This window comes from Melospiza melodia, chromosome 9 (genome assembly GCF_035770615.1).
Source record: "Melospiza melodia melodia isolate bMelMel2 chromosome 9, bMelMel2.pri, whole genome shotgun sequence".
Lineage (NCBI taxonomy): Eukaryota > Metazoa > Chordata > Aves > Passeriformes > Passerellidae > Melospiza > Melospiza melodia.
In genome coordinates, this window is record NC_086202.1 from 4,428,492 (window position 1) to 4,452,947 (window position 24,456).

General features: G+C 43.5%; 1 protein-coding gene across 1 annotated transcript; it reads right to left on the reverse strand.

Annotated features, from left to right (window-relative positions):
- Nucleotides 1-8,193: 8,193 nt before the first annotated feature.
- LOC134421710 (deleted in malignant brain tumors 1 protein-like) lies at nt 8,194-18,474 on the reverse strand. Its single transcript, XM_063162885.1, has 13 exons — nt 18,411-18,474; nt 16,899-16,916; nt 16,378-16,683; nt 15,685-15,714; nt 15,246-15,293; nt 14,395-14,548; nt 12,594-12,808; nt 11,779-11,811; nt 11,211-11,361; nt 10,718-10,929; nt 10,277-10,449; nt 9,231-9,619; nt 8,194-8,576 (listed from the first exon to the last, which is right to left on the reverse strand). Exons 1-13 carry the CDS (start codon nt 18,472-18,474, stop codon nt 8,297-8,299), a joined length of 2,073 nt encoding a protein of 690 aa, XP_063018955.1. The 3' UTR covers nt 8,194-8,296.
- Between the last annotated feature and the right edge of the window lie 5,982 nt (nt 18,475-24,456).

A 24,456-nucleotide genomic window follows, 5' to 3' on the forward strand; every position in this document is an offset into this window, starting at 1 on the left:
TGAGACCATGTGCTCAGTGGAGTCATCACACACTGTCATTGGGAGGGGCTCATGAGGTCAATTCTGCTTTAAGATTCTTGAAAAATGAACCAGACTTGTCTCAGTGGTGCCTGGTGGCAGGTTGGGAAGCAATGGGCATCAACTGAACTACAATAAACTCAACATGAGGAAAGAGAATTCCACTGTGAGGCCGGACAAGCAGTGGAATAGGGTGCCCAGAAATTTTATAGATTCCTCAATATATTATTCAAGATATTCACACCAACTGGGCAGTCCTGAGCAGCTTGTTTTCTTTGACCCTGCTTTGAGCAAGGGGATGGACTTGAGGGTATCCAGATTGTCCAACCATAGCTGCTATGAGACAATGTGAACAGAAAAGCTATGGATGTTATCAAGGACTTTCAGCAACAAAGAAGGACTGAATGTTAAATTAATCCACAATAATTAAATCTGCTAGCAAGGTTCATGAACGCATGAATGTCAGACTACTTCCTGGATCTCACCAGTGCATTTCTGGCACTTCCAGTAAGTGTTTTTTAACTTATATGAGGACCTATGCCTTAATAACAGGCACCTTTGATTTGTAGAGGATAAAATTCCAATGTAATCTACAAATTATGCCTCAAATTATTTGTCTTATCTATTGCACATATTGAGATTAGAGCAGCAGGAAGTTTTGTGAAAAATGAAGTATTATAAAAGTCCACAAAAAATGCAAGGTATTGAGACTGCATTCCTGGTAGCAGAACACATATGTGTGTGTGTGTGTGTGTATATATATATATATATGTGTATATATATATATATATATATATATATGTACACACACACACACACACACACACACACATATATATATATATATATATATATATATATATATATATATATATATATATATATATATATATATATATATATATATCACATCAGGAATAAATAAAACTTTTGCCTGGGCTCTTGACCACTGATTAGTGAGATAAAATGCATGGGATCAAATTTGTCTTACTGTGGTCAAAAGCCTTGAGACACAGGAAACTTTAAGACATTTGTCTAAGAATATCAACCTCAATTAATGCATAACCTGTTTTTTCAGAGGTCAGTGGCTTTCTGGAGCAAGTGTTCAATATAATATATTGAACATATAATATATTGAACATATAATATATTGAACAATATAATATACTGTTATAGTTGGATTAAAACCCAAATATTTTTATGCAATTTCAATCAAAATGAAGCAACTGTTGAATTTTTCAATCACAGTTGCCATTTTTAGTGGCTCAGAGCTGTTAAACACTATAGAAAGCCCTGCTGTGTTCATTGATCAATCATTTTCTTTCAGTTTAACAGAGAATAAGAAGACTTACTTACAATAACACTCTGTACTGGTTTCCTGTCATATGCTTCTTGCAAGAGGGAACTTGAACAAAATCAGTCTCTGTATCTGCCTGGGAATGCTCTGCAGGACTTCAATTCCCATATCTGTCCCTTTTCATTTTGTGTTGCACCAGATGGGCCATACCCCACCAGGGAAGCACCCAGCACTCAGACTTTTTCTCTTAGTCTCCTTTGCTTTGTTCCCACAAAAGGAAAACTGTTCAGTTTTAAGCCTAAGAAAGAGGCAAAAATAAATTTTTATGAAAAGCCACATTCAGGTGAAATCTATCTGTACACCACCCAGGCCTGTGTCTGACATTCGGGTGGTGTCCTGGGTCTCACAGCCTCAAAACCCCTTGTATGAACAGACCTGCACTTCCCTTGGGACATGACACGTGTATTTTTGTCACATAGTGAATGAATGTCCCCAGCAGCCAGAACTGCCTGTATTTGAAGGATTTCTGGGAGAGAGTGTGAGAATAACTTTGGTGGATGCTCCTTATTGGGCCATATCTGCGCCTGCCTTGGTGACCCTGCAGCTGAATTCTTTCCTACTGTGTTGATCCTCAAACCTGGCTCTTAACCTCCACTCCCTTTTTATATCCTCTATTCAAATCACCCCTAATTCTTTTCAGTGTTTTTAGCTGTAGTGTTCATTAAATGTTTCAGTTTCCTTTCTGAGTTTTACTCAGAGAAAAAACACCTGATTGGGGGAGTCTGGGACAACTGGCTCCTGAAAGAGGTGGTGTGAACACAGAAAGCAACTTGGCTCCAAGACTTCCAGCTCTCTTCAGTGTTCATCTGTTCACCTTCTTGTCCTGACTTTAGGCCAGCAGGACCAGCAGGAAGGAAAGGATGCTGCCAGTTGCCAAAGGGAGTGGCTCAAGGAACGTCAGCTCTCCACATGCAAAAATGCCTAATTGCAGGAAAAACCACTGGGGCTCAAAAGAGAGAATCCACCAGAGGTGTTGTGCTGCTGCTGGGGGCTTTGTGGTGGACATCTAAACCTAAGGGAGGTGTAGAGGAAAGGACTATGCATTATTGTAGGGGGATACAGTATGGGTAAATGAAGGTGGTGTAGAATGTAATCTTATCCCAAAGAGTTGCGGCTGAACCAATTACTAAAGATTAGGAGCAGGCCTGATGTAAACAGGCCACACCTGTAGCAAATAAGAACAGTGTTATAAAAGAGTGGATTGGTAGGAACTAGAGTCAGATGGCTACTGCAAGGGCCAGGAACAGTCAGTGCTTAGAGGAGATGCCTACGAGAAACATTGAGGAGGTAGGAAACTCTGAGGCCATGGAACTCTTGCACTATAATGATAACAGAACTCTTGATATATAAGACAAGACCTTCCTGTCTGTGTGAAAGGTATTTTCAAAGCAAGAAACAGAAAAGGAATCAGTCATTTAACAGTTCCACAGTAATTGCTTCTCATCACCAATCAGTTTATAATCTCTTGCTCAACTTTTATGATACTTTAAAGCTGGTACGATCTGATAAACTTCAAAGTCCTTCTCCAGAAAGATAAAACTCACCTTATGTACACCATTTTGTCTCAATGCTTTTGCCTGTTCTTTTACCTTTCCAAGAGTGTGTTTCTATGTCTGCCTTTAGCCAGCCTCATTATTTCTTTCTTTGTTCTCACAGCTTGGCAAGAATTACGTATTTCTGAAGCCTTTTAATAACCCGTGAGTTTTGAAAATGTATTTGAAACTAATTCCTTGGCCACAATATTACATCTTTGTCAAGGATTTCTGTTCATCCTATATACCTCCCAGAAATTAACAAAATTAAAAAGAAGTCATCTTAAAGCAATATTCCTTCTGCTTAAACACAGAAATGCAAAAAAGAAAGCTGAATTAAACTACTTTAAAAATAATAACCTGTATTTACTTGGAGTGTTAGTGGGTTAAAAGAAAACTTGTTGCTAAATTTCTGTATATATAGTGTTTAAGGACATTTAAAAACTAATACAGTACGAATTACTTTTTGTGACACGTGGTGTCATGTATCACAGTACTTTTGTTTCATGTCTATTTATGTGGAGAGAAACACCTGTGGTCCTCAGGGAAAGAAAAGCTACATTAAATTTACATAATATTCTTTATCCTAAAGAAGCCAACTGCACTGAAGGTCGTGATTCCCAAACATGTAAGTCTACATTTCTAACCAAGAGTGGATTTGATAATTTCCCTACTCAGCCCAGCTTCTGTAAAGTCTTCCCAGGAATTCCCTGGACAGCAGATATCTATGTGTGCTGCCCCATGCTTTGTCTGTTCTAGGAACTTTTTCTTTCAAAGCTCAAAAACCAGGAAAAACCCCGAAGAGCCAAAACGAAAAAGGCAGGATTACTGGTTTTGTATTTTTTCTAATCAAGGCCCCAGTAATTTATATCCTTTGTATAAATTATGTGTGCCTTGATTTGTCATTTAAAGTAGAACTGGATTTTTGTTTGTATCTGTCACAAATCTTTAAACTTATTAATACTTTTTACGTTCTTCCTTGCAGTAACCAAAGATCTAGAAGAATCAAACAGTTTATCTTTGGAATGTGCAGCTCTAATAATCAAAATCTGCACCAAAGAAAAATTACCAATGAACAAAAGAAATTTCTATCTGCAGTCCAGTACTCAGTGCAACACAATCTAGTTTTCTGTTTTGCATGTTTTATTTTCTCTGAATCATACAGGTAGCAAGATGGAAAACAAAGTGTAGTATGTGCCATTTCCATTAACATTTACATTTTTTTTCCCACCTAACTGGGCAGGTAATTTCTGCCAGGGTGCTTTTTATGGTGTGAGGGATGCTGTACACCTGACCATGTGAGGCAGCAGTATTTACTGAATGAGTGGGCAATGACAACTGGAAATACATTTCCCCTTACCCCCACTTTACAAGGCATTCTGTAACAATTCATAGACTGGGGAGAGAAGTTAGTTAATTTTGCCACAGCAAAGGAAAACAGTTTTACACATATATTGCTGTATTAAATATTGCATGATGGCAAATATGCATTGACATTTAACTGTGAGCCAAGAGAAACCATTAAAATAAAATATTTGAATTAGCAAATGTTTAAACAAGTTATGTGCATAACTTTTCTACTATGACTAGTTTTCCAAATTCTTTGTAAACCACTGGGGCAGCTAAGTGTTTGCCCTAACCTCTGCATGATCAGGCCTCCAACACACTTCTGGAAATCCATCCTGAAGATATTTGCTGAACTACTCACTGCTCGAGTGAAGCTCTCAGTTTGTAAATTTCACAATGATGATACATATTGAGGGCAAACATACCTCAGTCCCCACACTGGAAAACTCCCCATAACCAAGCCAGAAACCTGTGTCACACCCTCCCGCACAGTGCACAGCCTGGCACAACCAGGGCACGGCCAAGCAGCAGGTTTTGTTCTTTACCATTCAAAGTTAGAGATGAGGTCTGTTCAGTGGGCTCCATGCTGTGTTTGCTGTTATTTATATAACCAAGGATTTGTGGCCCAGAATTTGGCTGCACTGTAATTCATGGGCAGACACTGACTGTCCAAGGGCTCACAGCCTGCTGGAACAAGCTGGCAAGACTTGCTTGCCTAAGCCAGGAATTTCAGCAAACATCTCTTGGTTAGAGAAGATGAATTTTGTATTGGTCTATTTATCTAAATCCAATGGAAAGAATGAAAGGGGGAAAGGTGGTGGAGACATCTTAAAATGAGAGGATATAGAATATATTTTTATGACTTTCACTGATATTCAGATATATTAGACTGACTTCAAGCTCAACAAATATGGACCCAGAACAGATCAGATCCACAGAAATATTCAAAGTACTCTGGAAAGATTCTGCATTGTGTTTGCAAGTTAGAATTTAGTACATCTCATCTCTTGCTATATCCTATCCTCATCCCTGACCTAGATGCTTTTCTTGAGGATTTCGCTGTGCTGCAGCTCTGGCTTTGGTGTTCCCTGGTCCATGTGAATACAACAACACAATGAATCTCCTCTGTCCTTCATAAGGATGGGTGAGTCATCCCTTCAGAAAGAAAGAGACAATAGCCATTGACTTATTCCATTGTTCTCTTTGTAGCTGCCACCCTACAGTGTAGCAAGATTGGTGTCGTTTTGAACCAAGACCTTGAGCTAAGAATAATAATAACGTGGGCTTTTACTGAAGTGACCAGAAATAAATGTCAGTACAACCCTTTTCAAATAAGATTTGGTGGAGCACTTCAGGGAAGTATGCTTAAAAAACAAACATATGAGAGTAGATGTAATTTATTAATAATCATCATTTACATTAACTAAGAGCACTTTAAGGACTACACCATTTGCCCTAAACTTAAAATTTTATATAGGACTGGAGAAGACTTATACATAGTCAAGGAATGGTGAGGACAACTTCAGGCCTTAATGCCAATGTGACAGGGCAAATACCTCTTTGGGGACACTGATATATTTTCTATTCATTCACCAGTATTTAATAGAGGGGGAAATTATGGAGCTGTGTGGGGTTTTGCTGCAATTTTGTAGGTTGTGGTTGCATGATAACAGCAGGTAGTCAGAAACCATTAGCTACTCCACTGGCTTAAGTCACAAATATGAAACCCTTGTGTGTCATTAAACTTCCATCCGGTTCAGTCCTTAGTCCATGATATCTCCCAGCCCTCTTCCCCTTCAGGACCCTTCCACTGAAAAATTTCCTCCTGCTGTGGTGCAATTACTTCGTCACTGTGGCACACGAAAAGTAAAAGGCGCTGCCGTCTGATCTAAGCTTTTTTCCCTTGGGAAGGTTTGAGCACATTTCCAGCTCCCACTCCAGTTCCCTGCCCTTCTCTGGACACACTCGAGCACCTCAGTGATAGTTTGCAGTGAGGGGCCCAAAACCGAACCTGGGGTTTGAGGTGCCACAGCAGTGCTGGCTCCCTGTACGTGCCACATGATGGCACTCAGGGTTAGGTGTTGCAGGCACAGGGTGTTGTGCTGTGCTGATCTCACAGTAGATCAGGCTGTATTTTTCACTGGCAGAACTAAGATATGCATCTTGAGAAGAGGGATTTTATGGTTCATGTGCTGTGATTAAATAAGAAAGCCTAATATTGCAGGGTAGTGTCCTGGGTTTTATCCCCAATCATCTGGTTTTGTTATGCTGAATAGTAAGTTTTGTATCTTTAAGACTTGTTGTAGAGAGTGAAGGGGGCAGAGAAGAAGCGCACAGTTTTTTTTTAGGCACTGCTGTCACTCCTCCACATTCCTGCTCCTGACTGTGTTGTCTGCGGATGGACAGACAGTGGGACTCTTTTTTGAGAGATCCTTTTTGAGAGCTCTTTTTTGTTTTTAGTTAGTTTATCTAGCTGAGGCAAAGAAGTTCCTTGGACTGTGGGGTTTTTTCCCTTTTCTTTGGAGCTATTCAAACCTGCTCTTGCCTGAACACCCAGGGGAGCACCAGCAGCTCCACCTGAGGCCCACCAGGCTGGGCCTGGCCTGTGACATTTCCAGCGCTGAGGGACTGATCAGAGACTGAGTGAGCTGAGCTGCAATCCGGTGACGGGGTTTTCTCAGTTTGTCATCTCTTTTGGAGCAACAAGGGGTTTTATTGTTTCATATTGTTTTGGTTTTATAGTTTAATAAACAGTTTTTTTCCACTTTTCTCCAAGGAGGTATATTCTCCCGGACCGCTTAGGGGGAGGGGCCGATTGAATTTGCTTTCCTATCGGAGCCCTTTTGGGGGTTCTCTCCCAAATTTGCTCTAAACCAGGACAGGTGGCAACCTATCTGTGGGTTGTTAAACTTTCCCTGGTCTTTTGGCTTCTTCAATGTTGAGTTAGGTCAAGCCCACCTCTTTTCATGAAGTGAGCCTCCACCAAGGAAAGCCAGACAAGCTTGGATTTTAATCTTGAATCATCAATTATATTACTCAGTAATATAAAATTTCTCAAACCACCCAACTACTCAGACAATGTGACCAGGTGTTTAGCAAGGTTTACATAATCTGGTATGGAATCACTTTCTTCATTTTCTGTTTCAAGAGAAGCCCATCCAGAGTGAGAGCAGTGACTGAGGGGAGCCCTCATCATGGTCTGAAGCTTCTTTGTGAGGGGAAGTGAAGGACAGCACCAACTCTGGTGGCCAGTGACAGGGCTCAGGGGCATGGCCTGAGGTTGTGTCAGGGAAGTTTAGTTGGATTTCAGGGAAAAGTTCTTCCCCAGAGGTGCTGGCACTGCCCAGGCTCCCTAGGGAATGGGCACAGCCCCAAGGCCGCCGGAGCTCCAGGATCCTTTGGACAACAGTTCCAGGGATGCCCAGGGTGGGATTGTTGGCGTGTCTGTGCAGGGACAGGAGCTGCACTCATTGATCTTGTGGATCCCTTCCAACTCAGGATATTCTGTGATTCTATGAACTGCCAGGGGCTGACAGCAAAAATTAAATAATGCTCAGGAAACGTCAGATGGAACAGCAGTCGAATTCAGGTTTTCATGAATGACGAATGAATTCAGGTCTGGGAGAGATTAAAAGACTTGGTCATGTTTTATCCCTCATTGTGTTATGTCCCAAACCTTAAAAAATGCTGGAAAATACTGTTCTAGATTAACAGATTTCTTGCACTCTAATACATCCAGACTCAGGTGTATATTAATAGAGCTTGTTTATAGAGCCTAAACTGCAATTTCGACATTCCAGTTTTTCCATTACAAAAGCAAACAACAAACCAAAAGGTTAAAAATCACAAATTTCACTCCCCACAGAACTGCTGAGGTAGCATTTCTGCTATATGGGGACGACTGATGTGAAGTGGGATTAACAGGCATGAGTCAGAGAGCACATTCCTAATATTTATTCTAGAGCTTTTGGCAACCTTGCAGCATGGTTTCTTACAGAATTCAATTGGCATTTAAAGATGCTATCTGTCAAAGGAGACAGTTTTACTCAGACCCAAGTTCATCCATTATCTCAGGTTTCCAAAGCTGTATTGGACCAGCAACAACAATCACACTTTCTTTGTCAGAGCTGGCCTCTCTCTTGGACCTTCGAAGACAGCCTTGGTAGCATCTAGAGGAATAATCATAGGCCCTGCAGACCACCAGCTCACACTGCAGGTAAACCTCTGGGTTGCTCTGAATGAACTGGAAGGCATTGAATTTAAACCTGAGGGTGTGTCTGAAGGGTGAGTAATATGTAGCATAGGTGGGATCTTTGGCACACCTAAAAAGAAACAAAAAAAAAACCCTCTCATGAATACACACTGCAGTCAGTCATTTACATGCAATAAAACACACATGAGAAGTGATTTTTAAGCATTGTGAGAACAGTTCAGAAAGCTGCAAGCTGGAAAACCAAAATGCCTTTTTTTGGCATAATTCAAGCACATTGCCTTTCCTCAGCCTGCCGTGTGTCTGATACCTGGTGTTTGTATGATTCTGTGAAGGTAAATTAACCTTACCTGAGGCATTTCACTATTACCTTCTAAAAATTAATATTTATAATAATAATTAATATATAATAAAATTTAATAATTTATAATTTAATAATGTAAGTTGATAATTAGTAATAAAGTAAAAAATAAAAATAAACTATTATAATTACAAAGATATACTAATTATAATATCCATCGTGAGCTGCCCATAGCCATTTGGTCTACTTTTTTATTTTAAGCTGTGGTGTGTTTGTTATATTTTGGGTCAATGCATCTCCCTTTTCCCAGTAAACCCTGAATGCTCTTGTCCATTAATTAATTAAAAGCTGCCATTATCGTATGCTATATTCACACTATTCCATTAAATTAAAAAATAAAAATTAATAGGAGATGCAGCAATTTGAAGGCAGTTTTATCTGTAATTGTAATTCATAAGAACTCACCCATTCTCGATTATAGCATAGGACTTTGTTGTAAAATTGTGGCGAGTGGGAGATGCCACACAAGTGTCCAGAAATAACTCCAGGGATGGGTCAGAGCTGTGCAGGGAAGCTTGTAGGAACAAATTCTGGTTGATGCCAACACGGTAGGGTGAGTCATACACTGGCCTTGAGAAGCTTGAGGAGTCATAAAATGTGAGGTTGACATCGTATCTCTCATACTGAGTTTCATTCACTTCAAAGTTGTCGTCCGCGACGTACATCGTTTTTGCCCATGTGTTCTGGAGCATCTTGCAGTTGACATGCAAGAGAAGATTTCTATTTCTTGTGATTAACGTACCAGAAGAGGACCCTCTAATAGTGTTGGAATAGCTGATTGTGTCATTGTTCCCCTGTTTGGCACATAAAATATAAAATTAACTCATATATTCAGGTACCCTACTATACATTCTGAACTTTGCTGTATCCTTACAGCAATGTGCACTGTAAAAACATTATTTCCCAGAAAGTCTGATGTGGAAAAGTCTGAATCTAGTAATTTCTGTTCTCAAGATAAGAATCTGTAATCTTCATGTGATATTCAGTGCCCACAATTTTGATCTAGAAAACTACTCACAATAAATGCAGTCATAACAGAATTAAATACCACCTGTACAACATTAAGTATGTGAAGGTTCAGGTCTGGCACAATATTTAGCTGAAATCTGGCTATGACATTATTAGTCACGTTTAGTGAAAGCTTTGAAACTTTTATAGCTATCACACTCAGCCTGGGACCTTGAAAATGCCAAGTATTTGTATCCTTCCACAGCTTATTCCTTTGGAGATGAATGACGGGCTGTAAGGGAATGCTCTGTTAGCAGAGGCAGGAAATGCAAGTGCAAATATCCTTCAGGAGAGAGGGAGACAACCCACAATCACCAGGACACTTCCAGTCCCTGCAGGTCTCAGGTAGCTTTCAATTTGGGCTGGTTTCCAAAGCAAATTCTCCTGTTTGAATTTTTATATCCTCCCGTTTTTGCCCACTTTGTTGAAACGTTCAGTCCTACCTCTCTGACAGTGCCACAGCGAGTGTACGGAATGTCGAATGACACGGAATTTGATGTGATGTTGGGTGTGCAAAGGGGGTCGTTCAGGGTCAGGTTCCAAGCAGAGTAGCCGTGGGACTGAAGGAAGTATCTGCTCACAACCACGTGCATGTAGTCTGGCAAACACAGCAGGGCTAGTGGATGGCAAAGAAAATATGTTACAAGCTCAGTAAAGTGACCAAAAAAGGTTGTAAGCAGTGGATTAAATAAACACCACCTTTTGCAGAAGCAGCTGATTTGGCAGAAGGAGCTCAGAATCCAAACCATGGACTTGAACCTCCACAAAACCACTACAGATCTAACTTAAATTTTAAAAATCTAATTTAAAACACTAACAAGATTAACAACCAGCGAACTAGATAATAATTGAAAAGCATGTTTCTGCTTTAAAGATGAACTTACTGGTGCTGTCATCAGCACGAGTGGAGTGATAGTTGGCCTGGAAGCCTCTGTACGTGTATCGGGAGTTGCTGTGGAAGCGGACGCTCAGCAGGTTGGAGGACGATGTGTATGTGGGGTAATAACCAGAACAAATCTTCCCAAGGAGAGGAGAGCTGTGCAGGGGCCCATCGTAGATTTCCACATAGTCAGAGAGGCATCTGCCACCTTCCATCCTGGCAAGCAATGAAACTATTTAGTTTGATGCTTCGTTTTTATGTTCTTTGGTTTTGTTTGCCTGTTGGTTTGGGTTTTTAGTCAGATTAGCTCTTTATAGCAGAAGAATACATTTGATTGATATGACTGTCAAACCTTTGACAAAAATCAATACATTTTCCCTCTCCAGATATACTAAAAGCTTTGATAAAGATTCTTGAAATCAAGTAGGTTTTTGCTTAGTAAGTCCAAGTTGTCACTCCCATATGTTCACCTTCCCAAATAATGAATTTCTACTTACTGAATATCTGTAAATGTAAGCGTGACACGAAAGTTGCTTTCTACTTCTATTTCCCACACGCAGTCAGCATTGTTTGGATAATTTCTAGGGTAAAATGGGCTCTGTAAAGTACCAGATGAAGAGGAGAGCAAGCCACCACAAGAATAATCTTCTGCAGAGAAAAATACAAGAAGAAAAAGATATGTATGCACCTTTAGGGTTGCGTTAGGAGTACATATGTGTGATGTTTATGTCTAAATGTAGAGATAGTGACTTCAATCAGCTCCAGTGGCCTCTCCATTGGGTTCATACACATCTGAAAGCAGGTTAGGAGATGCTAAACATGCTGAACAGATTTTATAATGCTGATCTGCAGTACCTGCACTAGCAGGACACAAATATTTTCCACAGCACTGGACAGTTTTGAGGCTGGAATTGTGGAGATCAGCTCTTCCTTGAAAGAGGAACCCCCTATTACAATTGCTAATGACCAAAGGGAGGAGGAAAAAAAAATAAAATAATTTTGTTTTAAAAGCAAAAATTTGATAAATATCCAATTCATAAACTTACCCAAGTCCTCCAAACCTACCTGGGGTTGGTGTTGCAGTAGAAGTATTGGGAGCTGTAGGGAGAGAGCAGCAGGTGATAAGAAATACAAAATACACTCAGCATTTTGCCTAAGAGAAACAGCCCTCTGGGGGTCAGCCCTCCCCAGCAGGGCTCCTGAAGGGACACTGCAACACCAGACCCACAATCACTGCCTGGACACGCGGGGGGTCCCTGTGTGGCTCCAAGCCCTCCCTCTGCACCCACCAGCCCAGGGTCTTGATCTCCTCTGTTAAAGGTCAGTAGGGTGGGATGGAGTGGACCCTCAGCATCTCTGGGACCCTCAGCATGTCTGAGACTCTCAGCAGGTTTGTGGTGACACCAAACTGGAAGGAGGGGATGGTCAAGCAGATGGTGCTGCTGCCATTCAGAGGGAGCCTGGCACTGCAGACAGAGCAGCAGCCAGCCTCAGCTGCCAAAAGGAGTTCTCTGCACTGTGGCTGAGCACATCAGCTGCCTTTATTTTGGAAAAACAAGAAGCAGCCTGTGGCCTCTGCAGCAATAATTTTGCCAGGGCTGAGCAGCTCCTCTGCCTACAGCATAGAGCAGGAAAATTGATGATAGCTCAGTGGCAGCTCTGGGGAGGTGGAGAGTCCCATTGCGGCCCCCCAGGAACAGTGTCTGGCAGCAGCTTCATGGCCATCCTCTCCTGAAAACCACCCTTGAGCCAGGATGCCTCTAAGTGTCCCCTCTAAGAGGGTCTGGATGCCCACAAGGTGCTGAGAGCCACCAGAAGGTCTTTGTGATTGAGCTTGAGCCCCTGCCCTGGTGAGGAGTAGAGGACAGCTCCAGTCTTACCCATGGTGGTACTGAAGGCAAGAAATGAGGAGTAGTAGGCGTGGAAGCCCCTCTTGGTGACGCTGCCGTCGCTGCGGAACAGGACGGTGAGCTGGTTCCCAGAGGAGTTGAAGACACGGTGGTCGTTCCTGCAAACACGGCCCAGGAGCCTGCTCTGGGGGGAGCCTCCATCAAACACCTCGATGGCATCGTAGGAGCAGCTGCTGCCCTCCAGCCTGCAGGGAGGAGATGTGGCCTCAGCTCTCCTCACAGAGAGCAGCATGTAGGAAAGGCATTTTGTGCTGTTCTTGTGAGCCAGAGAAGGCCTCCTGAACAGGATTAAATTAAAGGCCTCCTGAACAGGAAAGCCCTGTCTCTCTCTGGAGGAAGACACCAAGGTTGTCACCTGTTGGATCCCAGGAAACTCCTCTGGCTGCCCTGGAGGACTCGAGCCCCTGCCCAGGGGGCTTAGAGCCCAGGACCCCTGTGCCTTTGATTGAGCCCTTAGAAAAAGCAATTACCAACTTTATATGAAGAATTACAAGCCACAAAAGTTTAAGTAGAATGATAGTGAATTTTTCACAGAGTGAAAAATAGATTTTTGGGGTTTTTAGAATGGGGATTCAGGGGGCAAGATGGAGGAATCTGCAGCCTTTCTCCTTCTCCTTCTTGGTCTCCATCTTGTGCTCTGATGTTGGCACTTTTGGATTGGTTTAGAGTAGAAGCTCACTGTCTAACATAGGTGATAGGTATTGGAAAGTAATTGTAAATAGTGTACATGTAGTTATTAGTATAAAAAGACAACAGCACCTGGGGGCAGGCAGAGTGCCTTGAACTGTCTTGCTGAGAGGACCTCGTCTGGACAGGAGAAAAAATTTTATAGACAAGGAACAGTAAACAACTTTGAGACCAAGAAATTAGGAGTTCTGACTCCTTCTTCAACTGCCAAGCTGGGAAAAGGGACTTTCTGACACATCTTGGGGTCACTGTGACCAGCTAGAGACCCCGAGAGTCACCATGACAAGCTGATGAAAGGAAGAAAGTTAAAAGATACAGACTCTAGCTGGCACACAGAATGATGTGGCTCCTTGTTCACATATTGAGAACTTTGTTTCTTTCTTATGACCAATGGGCAGTGAATGTGTCTGTTAAGTAAATTTAAATATCTTGAAAAACTACAAAAGCAACCTGTTGCTGTAATAAATCTCTCTTATACACCCTTCTGATGGAGTCTTGGTGCTTTGCGTTGTGTCGTGCCCTGTAGCGACAGCAGCAGGCACAAAATCCCCAAGGAGTTTTCCTGGGGAAGGCAGTGAGAACCTCAAAGGAGAAAACAATTCTTATATCTAGTCACTGCTCCTGTTTTTGCACATGTGGAACATGTTATGGAGATTGTTTACCCAAAGTGATTTGGTTAATTGGACATGGGTGAAAGTTGTTTTGAGTGATTAGCCAATCACTCAAAGCTGTGTCCTGGCTGTCTCAGACATGACTGTCTGTCTGGGTTTTTCTTTAGTATTCTTTAGTATAATATCTCTTTAGCAGAGTATCTTTAGTAGTATAGTATCTTTAGTATCTCTCTAGTTATAATATAGTATTAATGTAATGCAATATAGTTTTAATGAAGCAATTTGTTCAGCATTTTGAATCATGGAGTCAGAGCACGTTATACCCTGGCCTGTCTCTACTACAAGAAGAGGATCTCTCTGAGCACAGCTGCAGGGCCCAGCAGCCCCATTGCCACCTCGCCCCAGCGCTCGGGCTGAGGCTGCCAAGGTCCCACAGTGGGGACAAAGCCACCCCAGAGCCTGGCTGGACTCACTCCACATCTGTAAACTGGAGCTGGATCCTGCGGGCTGTGTCCCACGGACGGATGTTCCACACGCAGTAGGCGTTGTTGGGGTAGGAGTTGGGGTATCCCGGGCTCTGGAGGGTGCCAGACAATCCTTGCAGTAAGCCACCACAGGAGACATTCCCTGAGGAAAAGAGCAGAGCCCAGGCACGGGCAGAGAGATCTTGTTCCATGGCCAGAATCCATCAGAGAAGGGCAAGGCCCTGCCAAGGAGGCTCTGCCACAACCCCACAGAGACCCTCCCTGCCAGGCACCCCAAAACATCACCCCTGCCTCCCCCCAGCACAGCTCATACAGAAACCCAGGTCCATGGGGTTGTCTGTCCAGTGGGACGCCAGGGGAAGGAGAAAATCAGACCCCTCAACTCCTCTGGACCTCGATGTGGTCAGTGAGAGGGGAAGTTGAGCTGGAGGCACCTGGTGCTGCAGGGAGGAATCAGCAGGGTTCACTCCCAGCATTTTTCCCAAGAAATAAAACCTGCTGGGAGCCAACCCTCTGCAGAAGCCAGGCTCTTTCCGGTGGTGCCCCTCAAGAGGCCATGGACACAAACTGAAACACAGGGGATTTCCTCTGAACATCAGGAGACAATTTTTTCCTGCAAGGGTGACTGAGCACAGACACAGGTTGCCCACAGAGGTGGCAAATAGCCAAAAGCCCTCTGGATATGGTCTTGGGAAGCCAGCTATGGCTGATCCTGCTTTCAGCCAGGGGGTAGGAACAGATGTACTCCAGACATCCCTTCCAACTTCATCATCCCATGGTTCTGTGAGGAATAATGGAGGGCAGAAGCCAGTCCAACCCCACAGCTCCTCTGCACATACCTGTGGCATTCCATGGCATGGTGGCCATCAGTCCGAAGACAGCTGGTTCTACAGGGAGAGAGCAGCAGGTGAGCAAGCAGTGCTTTGCCCAAGAGGATCATCCTGCTGGGAGTCCCCCCTCTCCAATGGGAACCTCACAGAACCCCAGTGAAAGCCAAAGCCCACAGTCAGCACTGCAGTGTGGCAGGACTGAGACGGCTGCAGTGCCGACAGCACCAGTGCTTACTCAAGGGCATCCCCACTGCAGCACCATCAACACCAGAGCCAAACCTCTTCCACAGAAAAAGTGGCTACTCAATCCTTAATGATCCCAAGCAATTCCACATCTCCCTCAATGTTAGGGACATTAGCCAGGGTCTGTGAGTGCAGCCTACACAGAGAATCCCAGAGAAAGAAAACCCCATGGAAAACCCACATATGAACAGAAATCTCTGGTTACCTGTTGTTGGAGTCACTGTCATTCCCGAGTCTGGAAGGAGAAAATCAGAGTGTGTGAGGCACTAGAACTGCTTGGCTTGCCCTACATGTACTTAATTTCATGGAAAGTTATGGAGGAACCCATGGGGAGGAAGGCCTGACTAAAAACCACCCCTCTCTGTCACTTGTGCGCCAGGGTCAGGGCAGGGACAGGCGAGAGGCAGGATCGTAGAAGAGGCAAAGAAGGCTTTATTCAAAAGAACCACATGTTTTTCATAGAGTGGTACAAGAGGTTCTATTCTATTGCCTAACTAACAGAAACATCTTTCTCACTCACGGTCCTTGAGAGGAACAGAAAAATTAAGTAGAAAAACAGCACCTGCAAATTGCTTATAGTGAACAGGTTATCATATATTTCCAGCTCCCTAAAATTTCTCACAAGCCGCTGTGAGAAACGCTTGCCGTTTCTCTCTCTCTGTCCTGTGGCATCCACCCCTGTCCTCACACCCTGCTCTGTGCAGGAGTGATGCCCAAACCCCACATTTCCCAGCTACAGTCTGCAAACATGAGATTGATGCTCCCTCTGCATCAGGCTCGTGCACCCATGACCTGCTGCTGCTCTGCTGAGCACAGAGCAAGGGCTGGGCAGCCTTCATCCCACCTCCATCCAGACTGATTTTCTTCAGGAAAATGGCATCAAAACACAGACACTCACCTGAGCAGATGACAGAAGCAGCTCCATGGTAACATGCACCATACTGGTATTCGTAGGGGCAGTACCACAGGAACTCCTCATTGCCCATACAGTTCATCTCAGTGAACAGGTAGGAGGAGTGGGAGTCGCTCGGAGGGAAGGGGTGCATGATGGCCTCAGGGAAGCCACAGCCCAGCTGCCTGCACACCACCTGGGCATCCTGCATGTCCCACAGGTAGCCACACACCTTCTCCCAGGCTCCAAAGTAGTAGATCTGCACATCGCCTGCGCACCCGTCGGGGCCGCCACTCAGCCTCAGGTGGATCTCTTGGAGAGACACAAACCCCTTGGTCAGCACAGTGGTGCTCTGGCTCCAGGGAATGACATCCCACAGCCTCCCTGGGCATGGCTGCATCCACCTGCAGCACAGCCCAGGGCTGGAACCCTGCTCAGCTCCCATGCTGTGGGATGGAGAGGTTGGGGCAGGCACGTCGCACCCCTGTGCCCAGGGCTGGGACAAGAACCATGGCAAAGAGACTCACCATCAGCTATGATTGGAACTGTGGAGGAGAACAAGCAGAGAAAAAAAAGACACAGAGAGCAAGAGGATTAGGACAAACTTCTTTGGGAGTTGTGAGCGCTTTCTACCCTTCCTCTAGTGAGTCAAGATCCCACTGAAGGGCACAAGTGACAGAAGACCTTTTTCATTCTTTCAAGGAGGCTGGTTGCTGGAGAGCAAAGCCATCCCCAAATTCCTCCATCCCAGATAATTTACTTTTCATGTACATTCCCATCCCCACCCTAAAGAAAATGTGAGCTTTTTAATTATACTGATTTGTTCCCAACCAAAAATACTGTGACAAAAACATAAATCTATCACTATTACATAAAGTAACAATCTGATAAATTGTACTTACAAGTTGTGGACTCAGTAGTTGTGGGAGGTCTTGTTGTCACTAGAGAAGAAAAAGATAAGATAGCATATGTGATGGTCAAGAAGGCAAATTTAACATGAAACTTCCTCAAATCCTGTTTCAGTCTCGAGCAATTTGCAGCCAACAAACTTGAGATCCAAGAGATTTCTCTCGATTTTAGTCAACTTCAGCAGTGTTTTCTCCCATTAACCATCAACACTGTGAGCCCACCAGAACCTGCAAGAGGCCCTGAGAGTGCCTTGAAGTGGGACCAGTTTTCTCAGGTCCCCCAGCCATATGAGCTGGAAGAGAGGGACAGAGCACAGAATGAATCCCCCATAATCCAGGGTTAAACCTGTAACCACCTGGATATTCAGAGATCTGTGGGGCTGGATGGCTTTTAACACCTTAAGGAGGAAGGGGTGGAAAGACAGCAGCTGTGGCAACACTTTTTGATGTTTTTTGCATCCCTGCATAGAGGACACAGCAGCAGCTGCTGAAAAAGAAAGGGTTTGTCTCTGCCAGCACCCTGCTCATTCAGGGAGGTCTCACCTGGAAAGGGGGAAAGTGATTTTGGAATAGAAAAAGCCTATTTCACCCCGTTTGAAATATCCTCCCTCCCATCAGACCCACCAATATTTGTATTGGTCGCTAAAGGGGTGGAAGTGGCTGGGCTGATCATTGACTCTGCAACCAAATTAAATTACACTCCTAACAGGAATTTGTCTCTGGGAAATTAGACTAACAAAAATTACCATTATAATTTCCATTATAATCTAATCAAATACAAACCACATGGTTTGTACACCTCACCCCCTTTAAAATAAACATTTATATAGTCCAGAAAATACTTTTTAGTCTTTAAAGCCATTATCCCAATATAAACGATAGGAAAATGTTATAATTGGCTTTGCAGTATATTCATTTTAATTTCCTTTACTAGGCTCTTTACAAAAAATAATGGGAAAGAAATGAAATTCATTAAGCAGTTTTGATGACATTGATTTGCTCAGCTCATAGGTTTGCCCTGCTCATGGTTTTCAAGAGAGCTGAGCCATGCTGGTAAATCCTCTTTTACCATTAAATCCCAACGTTAGCCCAAGGTGAAATAAAGCTACAAAGGTGATTGGAAGTCTTTACCTGCATCCACCTGCATGTGAAGAATTACCATCAGCACCCAGGGCAGGATCCTGGTGGCAGCCATCTCCTTGGAGCTGCTGGAGCAGGAGGACACCACAATTTATAGGCAGAGTCCCCAGAGGGTGCAGCTCAGCAGCCCAGCCTCTCCTTTCTCTAGCCCAGTATCACATTCCCCTCTGCTCTCACTTCCTTGGCTTCCATCGCCACATTTGATTTGTAAACCAATATTTACAGGTTCCTGGTTCCACAGCAGGACAACACCTGGCATCTGATGCAGGGAAAGCAGAAATCAAAAGGGGCTGCAGTAGCTGCTGTTTTTCCAGCCCATCCTTCCTTGGCTGTGGTGTTCTCTTGCTGTCACTTATGTAACCTGTCCCTTTACTTGAGCTGTAACTGACCCAAAGCTGCTTTTTGGGCTGTTGCAAAATGTGTTTTTCTTTCTGTGACTGAACACAAAAAGTGGAAGGGTGGGACTACAGTGGGAAATAACCCTTTGCACCCTGTCCTGGAAGATGTCACAAAAACATGCAGTAAAATGAATGCAATCTTCTTTTTCTGTTCATCCCTCAGTGTGCTCTATCCTCACCAGGGCAGCAAGAGTCAGGATTGCTTAAGCTCTGCAAGTTCATAAAAAGTAATTTTTTGACTTTTGACACAAACCCAAGCCAAACTTCAGTGGTCATACACTGATCATTGTTAAACTGCACAAAACCTTCCCAGAGAGCAAGGGCTCTAAGTCTGGGGATGGGGGCAAATACAGAAAACAAGTGAAAATTCATCCTAAATTCTCTATTTCTGAAGCTCTTAAGAGCTTGGCAGAGCTCTTTACACAGTTGTCCCCCTGAGATTTACAAAAGATTTAAGGTAATAGAAAAGTAAGGGCACCCAATGGAACTTAAAATGGATTTTTACAAAGATAAAGTATCTCAGGCCATGATGAAGTTTCAGTGGATCTGAGTGCTCATCAAGGAACCCACATTTGCACAGCAAATTTGGCAATATCTGAACACTATTAAAACCTGAGAATCACAGAGCTACTTAGCCTGGAAGAGCCCCTGATCCAAGACTCAATTCAAAGCAAGGTTATATTCAAAGTTCAATCAATCTTTAAAAAGTCTCAGGGTCTTAGTAAGTTGTGTAGCTCAGAATTCTGCATTTTCTTTTCTAGAGAGAATGTGCAGAAACTTCTAGTAGATAAGAATTTGACATCCTGGTTGTCCCTGCTGTTAGTTTTGGATTTATTACTGATTGGCAAACAAATTACTTCTCAGAAACTCAGGAACAGGTTTCTTGTGCCTCCTGAACCATGCAATGCAACTGTCCTGGAAAGCAAATGACCAAACTCAACCTCACACAGCACAGGAGAGCCCAAGGAAGATAAAAAGGAGAAAGGAGGCACAAACTCCATGGTGAGGATGGGGGGAGAAATGAAGGCATTAGTTTGTTAGACATGCAAACAGTTTGTTGGCTCTGTAAACACAGGGATTCTTTTATTCTCATGGCTTTGCTGGGCAGGTGGAGGACGTGGTCTTTGGAGGGACTGGAGGAGGTTGTGGCTTGGTAAACACAGCGGGGCAGCTGCTGCAGACCTGGAGAGATGAAAGAAGAATACAACCAGAGTAAAACCATTCAAAAATCAACAAAAACGGTGCTACTGAACACAAAAAGAGACCATGTGAGACAACCCCACACTCAGGGTGACTGGTGCACACAGATCCCAGTGGCAATCACCACTGCATGGCCATCCCACCCCAGGAGTGGCATTCTCTATGTGGAGCCATCACCTCAGTTCCTCAGATAAAAAGGAATTGTGGTGAGTTGCCTTTGCTTGGCTGCAAGACACCCACCCAGCCCCACTCTCATTCCTCCTGCTCAACAGGGCAGAAGAAAATAGGGTGAAGAAGTTCATGGGTTGAGATAAGGAACGGGGAAATTACTTATAAGAAAACAAGGAAAACAGATTCAGCTTATAGAAAAATAACTTGATTGCCAATTAAAATAGACTTGTATAGTGAGAAACACATATAACTTGAACAACACCTTCCCCACTCCCTCTTCTGCCAGGCTCAAGGTCACTCCTTCACTCCACTGCTGTTCTTTCCCCCTCTCTGAGTGGCACAGGGGGCTGTGGTCAGTCCCTGGCAGTTTGTCACTGCTGCTCCGCCCTCCTCACCCTTTTCTCGTGCTCATTTGTAGGCACTTCCCCTGTGCTACAGTCCTGCAGCATAAAACAACAGCTCATCCTTCAGGATAATGCAGCATCAGCTCTCCATGGCCACAGGTCCTTCAGGAAACGTCCTTTTGATCCAGCACAGGGGCCTCTGTGGATTGTGGGGATAGCTCTGGCACAAGGAGAACCTCCTCCTCCTCCATCTCCTCTAACTTTGGTGTTCACAGGGGCTGTTCCTCATGCTTTCCACCCCAAATCTGCATTTCCTGCATGGCATTTCATGCTTTCTTAGATACAGTTTAATAATTAAATACAACTCTGCCATGCCCTGAGGTGGGACAGTTGCAGAGCTGGCCGGAACACACCAAAGCACCAGAGCTGCTGGGTCAGTAGTCAAGACACCAGCTGGCACCTGTTGAACTACCCCCTCCATTTAATTTCCTCTGCTTCATTTGCAGTGGTCACTAAAAAAATTCACAGAATTCACAGAATGAATTCACAGAATGACCAGGTTGGAAGAGACCTTCAAGATCATTGAGTCCCACCCAGCCCCAACAGCTCAACTCAACCCTGGCCCCCAGTGCCACATCCAGGCTTTGTTAAACACAACCAGGGATGGGGACTGCACCACCTCCCTGGGCAGCCATTCCAGAACTTTATCACCTTTCTGTGAGCAAAAGAGCCAGCAGCAAAATGGTGCTCTGCTACTGACCTGGTTTTTGCACCAAATGACTTTTCTTCCCACCAGCTGGGATGGCTGGTGGAGTGAGGGATTTTCTTGACTCTTGGGTCATTTAACCAGAGCTGGAACTTGATGGGAATGTGTGGAAATATGAGTTTCAGTTTGGATCCATGTTTTCTTTAAAAGTCAACTATGCAATGAGATGCTTGTCCTTTGGATAGGAGAAAGGATGCAAATTGCTCGCACTTTTAAATTAATTGTTATAAGCAGTCAGCTCCCACTAACTCCTTCAAATTCAATTGTTACCATAACTTCTATTCTAGCATCAGTGTTGCTTCTCCCCTACAAGGGGGCATGGCAAGGGCCAGAAAGCAGGTACCAACCACTCATCCCAAGCTGAAACAACCTCCCTGGCACACAGTTCCCTGCTCCCTGTCCACTCTCCCCATCTGTTCACTTTCCTTGCACCTCTGTGCAAATCTTTGTTTGCACAAGTGACACCAAAGCAAATTGTGAGGCAGGAATGGTTTCATTGCATCAGGAAATCAAGATTTATGATTGAGCTATGTTTGCTTGGGATGGGGAAGATGAAATGATTTTATCTGGCACTGGACACAGCCTTGCTGCCCGGCCGTGGGAACACCATTCCCTTCCTGATAGGCCTCCTGCCATCCCTCATGATACTCAGGATCTATTGTTGGGAAGGACAAAAGTTGGACAAGAAAGTCTCACAGATATGTGTGCTTAGCAGAAAGATTTCTAAATGTGGAATCTGATGGAGGAATAGAGATGGAAGCAAGTTTTGATATAGAAGAAAAGAATTGCGGAGCCAGTCCTGCTGGATAACCAAGGAGGCAAAGGGTGTGTTGGTTAGAAGGGGTTTTTATGGCTTAGAGCAAAGGGTAAACCCACCCCAAACAAGATGTTTTTACCAAGCAGAAAGATTTCACAGGCAAACAAGTCAGCAAAGTTGCAAGTAGAAAAAAAGGTCTCAGAATTTTCCACTGCAAGAAAACTGAATAACAACTTCTAGCTTAAACTGTAATGTACTAACTTTTAGTGACTGGAGTATAGTAACATGAATATGGTAATTATAGCAGTTATGGTAGGCTATAGATAAAAGCTGAGGTATAGATTGGTTCTACTGTGTTAAGATGCTCAGCAAAGAAAAGTATATAATGCATTGTAACCAAAACCAAAGGGTCTCCAGGCCTGCCTGCAGCTGGAGCTGACAGCTGTGGGCACAGCTCTGTCACCCATGACCCTGGACTGCTGTAACCTCTTGGATGGAATAAACTGCATTTTGGAGAGCTGCCTGGAGTCCCACATTCCTCAATTCAGCTCTTACAATCTATGACATTCCAGAGCAGTAACCATGCTCCAGCCAGGAGTAGAGTTGAAAAATAGGGAGAAAAAAACACAAATTCAGGCTGAATTCAGCAAAGAATTGCATTTGACCAAAATACTAAAGTGTCTAAAATTTCTGTTCTGGAGCTGTCATAAAAAGATGTTTCAAGTAAAGTCATAGAAAATGGAACCAATCTATTATTTAAAGCTTGAAGAGCCTGAGACACAGTTCCTTTGAGCCAGTGAAATATTGCAGCTGAAACATTTATCAGGCAACCAGCTCTGCTATTTTTGAGTTGCTCTTCCATGTTTGGAAGAGATGTTGAAGAAATTTGGATTATTTGGGAAAAGCACTAGGCAGATGAAAGGACACTTGTGCCTTGTCTCATTTTGTGCTGCTGTTGGTTGCACCTCATCTTCTTCCAACACTCCTCCCTCTCCCAGACCTCCAGTGGCTCTAACCCACCCCAATTAATGAGCACCAACTTCTTGGAATGCAACAAAATTTGTTTACCAAATATGAGATAAGGGAAATCTTTGACCTTACAGTGAAGGGACATGGTGCAGAACAGGAACCCTTTGATCCCTGTTTGCCTTCTGGTAGCAGATACCCCAATATTTTACACACCATATCAGAACACAACGTATTCCTCTGTATGGACGTAAAGTCACCACTCCTTAAACCAACACACTCAGGTCTGCAGCTGTTAAAATCAATAAAGGGTCAACAGCAATGGAAAAATAAATGAAAAATACAACTTTTGAGAATTTCCTTGTCATTAGGATGTCTTAATACCCAAGATCTACATAAACAGCTACTGCAACAGAGACAATAATGAGACCTAGAGCAGGGACTAGGACTGAAGTTTCCACACTTCCAAACTACCTTTAAAATTGCAAAAAGCTGCTCCTTACCCCGCAATTCTCCATGCCTGGCACTACAGAGGTAGAAGCAGAGACCTCTCCCACCCTGGCCATCAAGTGTTTATGTTGCTTTTCTGGGATGAGAGTGATGGATTTGACCTTGGGCATTTCTTTGCTGAACAGAATAACTCTTAAGCCATTTTAAGATGGGAACCATCTCTGCTCAGAGAGAAAATATCTTCTGTTTTCCTCTCTCAAGTAGCCTCATCTGGCACTCGCTGGTATGCACCACCATTTCTGACCTTTTTGACAGTTGCTAAATGTCCCAGTCTCAATAATTAAATTTAAATACCTCCAAGGTTTGTGGCAACTGATGCCAGCAAGAGATAAGGGAAGGGCAGTTCAGCTCCTATCCATCCCAGATCTCCCCTGGATCTTGCTTTATGTTTGTTGAACAAATTTGATCTTTTACCTAACAAACCGCAGAAACTGAAAAATGCACTGCTGCAATTTCCAGGAGGAGGGTGGGTCTGAAAGATTTTATTGTTTGCTGAACCAAGAAAGGAAAATAATTGGAGGAATGATCCATTAAACCACAATCCCATGAAATTTCACTGAAGAGTAAAAATGTTGCCGTAAACTTAAGGATAACCAGAAGCACTTGACAACTATCACAGCTCAAAAATTCACATTTATTTGTAACTAAGAGCTCCAGACCCAAAGCTGGTGTTCATGCTCACAACCTGCCATGAGTTCCTTTACCCCCAAAATGCTAAAAAATTTTGTTTTGTCATTAAATAAAGCTTAATGCTGCTGTCAAACAAATATTGACAATCTTCCCACGTAGTCACCCCCTGCATAAAGAAACAGTGCTATGTGTTATTAACACATGCTTTTGCCTATACATCTTGGCCAGCTTCCTAAACAACGTGTCCCACCTGGTTTGGAGTTTAGGACAATGGTTTCATTAATTCAGCTGGGCT